Raw genomic sequence first — 11,457 nt, forward strand, 5'->3', positions numbered from 1 at the left:
AGCAGGGAGAAAGAGGACATTGTCACTTGTTCAAGAAGTCTTCAGTTGCCATGAAATTTGACCTGATAGTCAAATGATAGACCTGATATGAAAAGAGACTGATTCATTTATCAGGAGGGGAGGATAGGATGTTCAGTGTGCAATTAGAAAGCTGATTGGTGCTGTTAGTGCAATGTTATTTCCTCTGTAGTCAAGTAGATTTGTTTGACCACAGATTGCGAATTAGCAACTGTAGTTATCTTTATGAATCTGAAAAAGTATCTCAATTTGATGAATTCTGGTATACAGAGAAATAGCATGACCCGTTCTGCTTATACCAGTTTACTACTTGTGTAACTGTCCTGTCTGTAGTCACAGTTAGTCAGGAGTTGGAGTTCGATGGTCCTCGTAAGTCCCTTCCAACTCAGGATATTCTATGATTCTATATAGTCATATGAACCAGCCTTGCAGTTTTTATGCCAGCATTCGTTCCATCATGTCCACCAGGCTTTGAATGCTTGACATCCATGGCACACTGCTCTGTTCACACTGTTGCTGAAGTGTGTGATAGCACTGACATTCAGGATCTTCTCCTTGCTTCAGGTTCTTAAGCTGCCTTCATTTGGTATTAGGGCATCCACATCCATGCAGCAGTGGGTGTTCCTATTCCTCTCTCCTAACTTCTTATACTGGGCCACTGGCAATCCTCAGTTGCGCACAGTTCCATGGCTGCACTTTCTCTAGAGCTGGGGCTCCTGGTTACAGACTTAAGTTCTTTTGTAGATGCTAAACTGTTTCTCTCATCTTGTCATAGGATTGTGCTGATGGATGATGCAATGGATTGCCTGATGTCTTTTTCTGATTTCCTCTTTGCTTTCCAGATCCAGTTCTACTACTCAGGTAAATGCTGGGAAGCTGCTGACCATCATTAGTATAGCATTGCAGCTTTACAGCTTCCCAATCCTTGCACTTTTTTGAAACTTGAAAGGATATGTTTTTTTCACAGAAAATATATAGATAATAGAATCTACTGATGAAAGGCATCACTGATGTCAAGAGATTAGCAGGCTTCATGAGTAGGTTCCAAATTTTTGTGAATAACAAGATACCTGCTACTGTTATGTCTTAGGCATGTATTTGTCTTAGCCTTGAGACATAAATTTCCAGCTTTATCTAGACTGTGTTAACACCTAACAATTAACTTTTACTAGGAATTTTTTTTTTTCCTTTCCTTAAGGAAATTATTCAACTGTGCTGGAGACAGGATAGGAAAAACCCATCAGCTGGTGCCTTGAAAGGAAAAGGAACTGGACAAATTGATACAATTCTTCCCCCCAATACTTGCCCAACTATGAGTTGGTTTCAGCTCAGATAGTTTCTGAACTGGATATAGTTTCCACAGGTTTAGGAACCCCCAGAGGACTCCACTACCAAGAACTTCTCCAGCCTCCCCTTGAAATCACATAAATTTGCAACCTCCATGATACCTTTTAGCAAAGAGTTGCACAGGCTTAGCACCTGTCCCATGAAGAACCACCTTTCTTGTTTGACTTGAAAGCCCCTAGTTGGAAAGGAAAATGAACAGATAATGCATGTGAACATTCTTCGTATTGTTGGTCATTTGTTATATTCTACCTCTCTCTCACCAGCTGGAGTTTTAACTAGATGGGATACTACTAAAATTTTTTATCAGGAAAAGTACAAATCAAATAATATTTGTTTGTGTATGTGTATATTTTACAAATGCTCACCCACACATATACATCTGGAAAAATCCCCAGATATTTTTAAACTCAATTCAGAAGAAAAGGTGGAGAAACTTGGATGAGCATTTCCTTTATCAAAGTTAGATATGCTCCCAAGCACTGGGGACTGCTGGTTTGCCACTTTCTCACCTCCTGGCATACTGCACCTTCTAACATAAAACTCATGGATTTCTGTGTGCTCCCACTGAAACAGCTCCCTCTGATTGATGTAGCTCACAATTGGCCTCGATGAGGCAAAACGGGCCAGGTCTGTGTACTGGGAGACACTGACTAGAAGCTGTGGTAAACATAGCCTGTGTAAACTTGGGTGGCCTGCTGATCTGATCCAACCTGTCAGTTCCCATCTTTCTGGCAGTTAAGACTCAGCTGCTATTCCTAATGCAAAAATCTCTTTTTCTCATTACTTCTCTGTATATACTTCCCCAATGCATATCACAATTCTATCCATAGCAATTCACTGTAGACAAACAGTTGAAAATGATGATTTTGGGTTGGGCAGAACCAGGCTTGTTGGGCAGAACCATTAGCCAAGGACAGAAAATGTGTTTGGAAAGTTTTTCTCTGATATAACAAATATTTCCACTGAGCTGGAGAACCTCAGCAACAGCCTCAGGGCCTGCTGACATCCTGACTTTCCTCTCCACCCACCTCACACACAGAATTACATTTCATTCCCTTAAGACTTAAATACCACTTTAGTCTTCAAGAGCTTGTTCTTGTGTACACACACTCAAAGATCCCATCCCTGTCCTGTTCACTCAGGCATGGTGCACGCACACAGCCTGTCATACGCTCTCCCACCAACCCACACACATGCAAACCACTCCAAATGGAATCTAGATTTGTAAACTGCTGACCACATCCATAAACAAACTTGTTTAAAATTAGACTCCTGCAGTAAACAGTGGGTAGTATGAGGAGCCTGGGGAGAGGCTTTCTGCCAACTCCAGCCCTGACCTGCCCTGGCCCTCCCTCTAGATCTTGTATTATATTTACTTTGGAGCAGCACAGAGGCAAGCTGGGATACAGCCTGGAACCCTAACTAACTTGCTCCCTTTCCTCTTGTTGCAGTTCATTATAGTTTGCTCCCAACTTGGATGAGTTCTTAAATGATGAGTGGCAAGAGATGGAGAAGGAAAACATTTTAGACTTTGCAAACTAGTTTTGTGTTTGACATTAGCTTTCATACTCCACTGTTTTATCCATGTGCTAGCTAACCTTTGTACCCTTCAGAAGAATCTTTTTCAACGGAGTGGCCTCTCATAATCATCCTGACAGAAAGAAGCCAGGAACTTCTATGGAAATGGCTGTTTGGGCCTGCCTAATATCTGATCTGAATAAGCAGGGTGCTGTAGAGTTGTGCTTATTTCCTGTTGGTGCTATGTACAACACAGAATGACAGTTTAATCCAAACTCTGGTAGGTCAGGAGGATGCTTTGCTGGTTATAGCCCTGAGTTTTAAGTCGCTTTCTGTTCTTTCAGAATTCCTGGAAAGTGTGGCTGGCATTTATCAGGATCTACTGGCTGGTAAGAATCCAAATACTGTGATTGTGCCAACATCATCCTCTGGGCAACATCGGCAGCGCCAACCCCCAAATGACTGCAACCCACTCGAAGGGGTAGAGGCATCTCTCTTCTACCAGTGCCTGGAGTCCTTGTGTGACAGATCAAAATACAGGTATGAATGGAGTCTAAAACACAAATTTGAAGTCTCTGTCTCTGGAAACCCTTTGTAAGGATGGAGCTGTGAAGAAATACAGGACTTTGAACAAGCTGTAACTTGGATCTCATTGGAGAAGTACGAAGGGAAACATCATAGCTGAACAGCTTAAACCAAATGAAACATGGGATTTGAGCTGATTCTTGAAGTAATGGATTGATTTGGGTCTCTGCTCTCCTCACTTCTGCATTGACACTTTCATCAAGGAGAGATCCATTATGAGTTAGCTAGAGGAGATAAACAAGTGCAGTTGTGTTCTTGGGAGTTGAAGCCAAGAAAGGCCCACTGGGATGGATGGAGTATGAAGCCTTAGTACCTAGGCAAGTTCATCCTGCCAGTCTGTACCTGAGCCTGTGATGGAGTTGGTCTCCAGCTACAGATCCCAGGCACAAGACTAGCCTTAGTTCAGCAGAGGATGGAGCAATACTGGACCTTATTGTATGGCTTTGACAAACTCTTTCTTCATAGTTTCTTGTAGGTAGCAAGTACACACCCTCCTAGAAGGTCATGGCATAGATCTACAAAATCACTCAGGACACAAGTTCCATCTGATTTCTGCTTAATGTGCCTGAATCCAAATTTGTGATACATAAAATTACTCCTGAACTGCTGTCCACTGCTATAGGTATCTAAGCATGGAGTTAACAGGTTGTTTTGTTCTTTTAAACGGCAAAAGCTCTACATTCCCTGTGTGTCCTGAGAACTTCAGATGGGAAGGGTGCTGTGAGCCTATCTGGCAAGTCAGGCTTTGCACAGCACTGTGAGGGGAGCCGTTCCCAGCCTTTCATCCAGTAGCTCAATACTCAGCCAGGCTTTGGTAACCACCTTTGCCTAAGGGATCACCAGCCCAGACCCACATCTCTCAGGGTGACACTACACCATTGACTGTTCAACACTTGGTCTTTATGAGGCAGTGTGATTTTGCATGAAATCCTTTAAGCAGTATTGGGCAACAGCAAGAATCACTATGAAGATATTGCTTATAAGTCAGGACCAGGGGTTAAGGTGAGTGTAGGTGAAGGGAACGTGTCAATTTAAAACCCTAAATATTGTTTTCTTGTAGGGGCACATGTCCTTATATAATAAGGAAAATACAAGCTCCTCATGAGGTGGTGAACAAAGAGGTTTTATTTCAAATTCGGCGCTGGTTTTATCCCTTAAACCCATGTGACTTCTTTGACCAATAAGGTTGTCTATGTCGGCGCATGCTCCCTCGGGCACTCTTGCCCTGGTACATCCCCTGTACCTTAAACACGCCCCCTACATTTTCTGACATATTTAGGCTGTCATTGGAGAGGTTTTCCTGCCCCTTGGATGACTATCACTGATAAAAGGATGATGACAGCATCCCTAAAGCATTCAAAAAATGTTTAGATGTGGCAGTTAGGGACATGGTTTAGTGGTGAACATGGTGGTGCTGGGTTAACTGTGCGACTTGGTGATCTTAGAAGTCTTTTCCAACCTTAACACTTCTATGATTCTGAGAAAGTTTATTGACTTCTAAAAGAAAGTATTTCCCAGATGATTTTTGAAAGAACATGCTAAGAGTTGGGATATGTGTGCCTCTGAGTGAATCTAGGTTTTTCTCCCTGTCCTTGGAATGGAGACAGGTAAGACTGCTCCTAGGGATGTACCCCAGCTCGAAGATCTTGCTTAGCAAACAGGGAGCACGTGCAAAGCTCAATAAGCAAGCTGGTGCCTATTTGTTTTAAACTGAGTCAAGGAAACTTGACAGTGTTAGAACAGGTAAAAGGGTTTATTTCTCCAGTTTGAGCTGAGTCTTAGAAAAAAAAAAGATTATAATTTAAAAGATAAGATGACCTCTTTGTCTCTCTTTTCCTAGCTGTCCACCTTCTGCTCTTCTGAAGGAAATATTGAGTAATGCACAGAGAATGACCTTCTATGGATTCCTTGTGGCGCTTGCAAAGGATCAGGGGATCAATCGAGCCCTAGGTAAGACTCCCATGAGTGATTCAGCTCTAGATTTTCAGTCATTCTGCATTTCTGTGGAATTTCCTCTGTAATTATGCCCCACATTTTACACTGTCAGGAAGAGAGCAAAGGAAAGTTTTTCATCATTTTGTTGATGGATTAACTTTAAAAACCTAACACTGTGCCTTACTGTCTACTTGAAGCTGTGGAGCTTCTTCAAGGATAAAATTAGATATGAAATGTTGCCCTAAGATAGTAATGTTTTGCCTCTTGAATAACTGATAATTTTAGCAGAACTGTTGTTTTAACATATTTGGCTGTAAAAGTTGGGCAGAGTTAGTCAGGAGACAAGTAAGGTGTCTGGCTGGTGTCGACCATACTGAACTGAAGTCCCATCCTATGTTTTAGCCCTTTGTGCTTCCACAGATTTTAAATGGCTGCTCTTCTCTACAAGAAAAGGAGGGAAGACCTCCTTGGCTCAAAGGCTTATAGCCCAGTCTTTCCCAGCTTGTCCCCATCTTCCCTCAAGGCAGTGTGATCTTGCCAGTAGCAATCCTGCTGAAAATCTGGTGGTATGATAAAACACAAACTGCAAAGAAATCTGTACTAGACTGTTGTGGGAACCACAGGGATTACCAAGCAGCATCTCACTGCTTGTTTTCATGTTGTGCTAGTTCAGAGCAAGGAAGCAGTGCAAAGCCCCCTTTGCATTGGCAAAGGGGAGCATACACAATTCAGACTCACAGTTCCATATGTCCCCCATATGCCTTGCTTACTTCCTCCTCTTGCAAAGGGGAACAGAAATGGCTTTTTGTGTTTCACAAGGCTGTATCCAGGAAGTACATTTAAATGGGGAGAGCCGGGGGGGGGTGTGTGCTGAGTGTGTTCCCAAACACTCATCTTCCTTCACTCATGTGCACTCAGCAAATCATCTGGCCATCAAGAGTAGTCTCTCTGTCTTTGAGTAGGTATTCTCTTCCTCTACTTCTAGGCCTGAATGTGTGCCAGTCCCTATATTACAAAGACAAAACTCAATGGAAAGGTGTACTTTGCCTGAGGGCTGCTTCTTTTGCACAGGTGTGTGTCATAGTACAGTAAAAGTGTGCCCTCCCTGGCTGAGCCCCCTCTTACAGCAAACTATTTGAGCTGCTAATGGTCCTCTGGGGCAGAGCTGCTTACACAGCAACATGGAGATTATATATCAAAAGTGGATGAATACAGCCCTGCAATCCCCTCTGCAAACAAGCTTAGGAAGCTGGGAGGAAGGTGATGCCTGGATGGCAGAAAGCAAAATCTTTCTTTTCCTTTGCCCTATGAAATCCATTTCTAGTTGAGCACAAAGAAAACAGATGAAAAGGAAAAAAAAACCTGCCCACCGCCTCCATTGTGCCATCTACAAAGTGTGTGGGTTTTCGTTTCCATTAATGTGGGCCCGTCCCCTGGCCCTCTGCCAGCCTCCTGCTGAGGCCTCTCTCAGAGGAGGGGCAGCAGCCACAAGTCTGACAGGTGCTAGTGTTTTGGCAAGGAAAGGAGGATTCTTTTCCTGGTGTCTTTTAATCTCTCCTGAAGGGTGATTTCAATAGTCTTTGGTCTGTAGGGGATCACAAGCTCCCTAAAGCCCTTCAGCAAAAGCAGTTTCAGGCAAAGGAGGTTTCGGTCAGGTTGCCTGCCTTCTCTTTGGTCTCACAAAGCCAGTAGCCCCTCTTGAGGAAGAGGGCTAGGGATTAAAACAGCTTGTTCAGGCTGGGGCAGTGCTGATGAGTTTGCCAGGCAGATTGGAATCTGCAGTGTAACTCCAATGTCTGTGTTGATTTGTGAATTTTCTAAGTACTATTTACTGACTCTTCCAAGTAATTCTTGTGCCCTAGAGACCTCACTGTGCATTCTGCAAATACAGAAACAAGTTAAGCTTTAGTTGCTTATTCTTTTAATTGAGCCCATGAAAGGAAGGAGGCTGGGACACTAGCCTAGACCTCCTGACACTGTGTTGCGGTGCCAGGCTTTCCTGTTCATTTGCAGACAAGAACTAGAGAAAATGGGAGACTCAGTTCTGGTCTAAACTGATTCTAGTTTTTACACACTCATTGCTCCTTCAAGGGAAAGGTGCCAGGGCCAGAAAACAGATTTGTGTCCTCACAGGGAGTACAAAGCCCCTTCCCAAAGGTATTGAGTGTAGCACCCAGGTCTCCTGAAAAACAAGAGCATTCTTCTTCACTGCTCTGTTGGTACAGACTACCAAATGGGGTTTTTTGGTCCTGGTGTGCAGTGGCACTGTCCAGGCTCTGGTAGGCAATTCTTATAATTTCTGTGCTGGCTGATCATACCCTCACGTGACCCCTACACAAGGTGGAGTTCGTTAAAAAATTAGGAAGGAGGGTTTTCCTAAGGGCCCCATCTTCCTTTCTGGGCTCTTCTGAGGTGCCAGTGTCCTTTCAGAGAAGGGTAAGGATGGTCAACCAGCTGTTTTAGTCCTGAACTATACCACATCCTTCATCTTGAATAGGGTTCCTAATGTGAAAAGGAGCATGCTGATCTTATACTGACAGGGGGTACCCAAATACTGGCCCAGCCATTCATGCTCACACCCAGACAAGCAATGCTAGAGCACAGTTCATCCACACTTACTCCTGTAGACTTAATGTGCACCAGAGTCAGGCCTGACTTTCCTGAATTGCAAGGAAAGCAATAGCTTTACATTGGTGGAGTGTTTTGATCCCCAACCTCAGTGCACCACAAGAAAGGCAGGTGGCACAGAAATATACATCTCCCTGGGTGGTATAGTGCATGTTTCAGGCTGTGGCACCGACACCACCACATCTATTGCTCTGATAGGATCTGGGACTGGTGACTATATAGGGCAATGAGCAAAAGCCTAAAGTTGACAGACTGCCATCTCCCTGACAGTCAGTAGTCATTAGTTTTGTATAATGAACAAAAGCTGCCAATACTTAGGGCTGTGAGAAGTGAGACTACTGACGCTGCCCCCCATTTAGTCTGAGCTCAGCTACAGCTTGTGTGAAAGGCACAGAAAATGAATCATCATTCTTTATCTGTCTATGATCCTCAATATTGTTTCCATTTCTCTAATAGGTGTAAGAAGTCTTCTCTGTCTTGCAGGACAGAGCTGGGATGCTGCTATGACTTTAACACTTTTCATTAAAAATGAACACCCTAAATCTGCTCTGATACTTTCTTTCATCGATTTTCTTTCCCCAGGGGCTTTACCAGATAAAGGAGACTTGTTTCTGGACCCTGCCATGGACCAGGAACTTGAGAAATTGTAAGTGGAATTGCCTAAACTAGGAGGTAAAGCAATGGATTAAAGGTAGCAAGCATGCTGTGGAAGAGTGTAATAAAGTACTGTCCCTGTTCCTCTGCTTTACTATAAAACAATAGAGGAGCTAAAAAAGCAGCCTGAGCAGGGAGGGTTTCTTTTTTGGGGTGCTTTGGTGCACCTAACAAAATCCTTAGAAGAGCCTTCAGAAACAGAGGGGACAAGTGGGACCGAGAGGAAGCAGCAGTCTAATGAACAGGGAAATTTTGTTTGGATGGTGAAAACTAGGAGTGTTGGAGGACATAGGCTCATATCAGAAGATATATTTAAACAGTAAAAGATTCACACGGTATGTCTGGGATGTACCAGTGCAAGGTGTTCCCCCTCTGTGATGTGAACATCTTTCCATCCCTGTGCTAGTGTAAGTCTGCCTCCCAGGTTCACTCCAAAAGTGCTGTGGTAAAGGTTGGAAACGACAAGTCAGGTTGCCTAGCATTTGTCTTTTCTCTTTCAGGGTAGCTCAGATTTCAGGGCTTTCCATGTCCGGTCCTGCCAGCTCCAGCGGGGACACAGCTAATGTGCCTGTCCGTAATTTACCCAGGATTAACTCACCCTGGAAACCTCTACACCATCGGCGAAAAATGGATGCTGAGAGCGAAGGCTCCAATGAAGAAACTGACTCCTCTGAAAACTGAAGGTTGTGAGGGTGGGCACCATTCCCATCTTGGGTTTCTCCAGAACCCACTGGAGGAACAGTACCTCTTCCCAGAGCATCTGCTCTGACGGAAGGTTCTGTCTACATCACCAGTGTGTGCGTGTGGCTGTGCTAGTCCCCAGTATCAGGTTCACCCATCTTTTCCCAGGAAGAGCTTGCATTTTTCCTAGCTCCAAATTTGTGCAAGAATAGCTCCTCTGCAGAAGCCATTTACAGCTGCAGAGTCATGCTTCCCCCTGCTGGCAGGCAAGACCAGTCAGCAGATGCCAGCTCTGCTGCCACTTGGAAACAGCTGGGTATGCTCTCACCGGGCTCTCCCTCACGGTTCAGCAGGTACTGAAGCAGTGGGAACACTAGCACAGTCCGCTTGCCAGTGTTTTGTTTGTGTAGCTCTGTTCAGATTTGGCCCAGACAACAGAGTGGTTAAATTGCCAGCAGCAGCTCTGCACTTGTGTTCCACTGTAATTATTCCCACTAAAGCTGCAGCTGCATATGATCAAAAGTAGAGAAATTCCCGAAGTTCCTAGAAAAGGGCAGCTTAGATATTGCCATGCCAGCTGTGTCTGCTCTGTGCTTTCTCCTCCATGTGTCCAAGACTGGCCAAAGCAAATACAGCAAATAAGCTAGACTGCAGTAAGTACTGCATGGTGCTCTCAGGCTCTGCTGCTGTGCTGAGTTCCATTCTGTGAAGTCTCCCACTGCCTCCAACGGCATATTAAGGTCATTTGGAATGGTGAGTTTCAGAGAGACTGGAGGAGAGGGAGTCTTTAAATTCCTTGGCCACAGGTGGTGTGGCTTGCAAGTATATAGAGCACCTGCTAGGGCTGGGTCGGCAGAAGCACTAAGGGAGAAGGAAGCAGTTCTCAAATGAGATCCAACTGGGGTTTTTTGTAGATATTGGCATTGTTGTAGCAGCATCACATAGCCCTTACAACTACAAAAATAAGTAGCGTAGCATTGCATTAATGGTAACTAGCTCTGCAGTTTGACTTCCACAGATCCAAACACTTTGTCTAGCCCAGCTCCTGTGCCCCAGCTTGCACAGACTAGTTATTTCCTGGGGAACTTCAGTTTCTCGTGTGTCTTTGGGAGCCTCCTTGCTCCTCCTGATCATAAAGTGCTGCTACATGGGCCACCAGGAGCTGGTAACCCAAAGCTTGTACCAGCCCTCTGCTGTGGATTCAACATATGCTGGAGCTGCTTTAAGACGAATTCCATAACTACTGCTCAGTCTTTACCACAGCTCCACCTGTGGAGGTAGTGGGAGGGATTATTTATTTATTGTAAGTTATATTATTTATGATCTATGTGTTCTTTCCCAGCTCGGTGAGTGGCTGTGACAGCCCGGCAATAAAGCACGCTGTGTCAGGCCTCTGCTGCATCTGGGTCTTCTGGGCTGCCCTGGCCCCTCCTCTAGGTGCTGCCTGGGGCATGGCCTGGGGGGAGCATCACTCTGAGCACTGGGGCAGCACTTGCGGCCATGCAGGTGCCCGTGATCTCCTGCCCTCACCCTGTGGCAACACTGTCACTCCCCGGAGCTCTGGCCCCTCGTGCCGGGACACAGGTGGCAAAGCCACAGGAAGACCCGACCCTTACCCCCCTCCTGCCCTATCACAGTGGCCCTGGGTGGCAAAACATCAGCATAGAGCAGCTGAGTAACGCTTCCTCATCCCAGCAGCTACTACAGCCCCTCAATGAGCAGGAGAGGTGAAGCCCATGCAAGCCTCTTCCCAGTCCCACAGAAAAGGCTTCAGAACAGCCTCAGCATCTCTTCTTAGTATTACTAAGAGTGTGTAACTAGCCCTTTCCCACCTCAACAGCAGAGTCCAAGGAAGAGAAAAACATGCTCTTGTTAAAACCAGAGTCAGAAGCAGAGACCAAGTTGAACAGGACTAAAATGACAGTCCTCACTCACTGCTGCATCTCATGGTGGTGTCAGAGGCTCAGTACTTTGACCTCCATCCAAACCTGGGCAACAAAATAACCAGGGATCCAGTAAATTACTTCTTTACCTGGGCCTTTCTTGCTGATGATGTAGTTAGAAGCTAAAAATATAATCTTTGCTTTGAGT

The 11,457-nt window shown here is 44.9% G+C and overlaps 1 protein-coding gene across 2 annotated transcripts in view; it reads left to right on the top strand.

Annotated features, from left to right (window-relative positions):
• Positions 1 to 10,758, top strand: part of CUNH11orf49 (chromosome unknown C11orf49 homolog) — an 84,831-nt gene extending 74,073 nt beyond the window's left edge. For both annotated transcript variants that reach the window (XM_017806942.1, XM_017806953.1), the window contains 5 exons: positions 794 to 879; positions 3,228 to 3,423; positions 5,309 to 5,418; positions 8,614 to 8,677; positions 9,186 to 10,758. In XM_017806942.1, the coding sequence (XP_017662431.1) occupies positions 794 to 879; positions 3,228 to 3,423; positions 5,309 to 5,418; positions 8,614 to 8,677; positions 9,186 to 9,366 (637 nt within the window). In that variant the 3' untranslated portion in view covers positions 9,367 to 10,758. The remainder of the gene's footprint in view (positions 1 to 793; positions 880 to 3,227; positions 3,424 to 5,308; positions 5,419 to 8,613; positions 8,678 to 9,185) is intronic.
• Positions 10,759 to 11,457: the final 699 nt, after the last annotated feature.

The sequence above is a fragment of the Lepidothrix coronata genome, unplaced genomic scaffold, assembly GCF_001604755.1.
Source record: "Lepidothrix coronata isolate B3197 unplaced genomic scaffold, Lepidothrix_coronata-1.0 Scaffold1, whole genome shotgun sequence".
Lineage (NCBI taxonomy): Eukaryota > Metazoa > Chordata > Aves > Passeriformes > Pipridae > Lepidothrix > Lepidothrix coronata.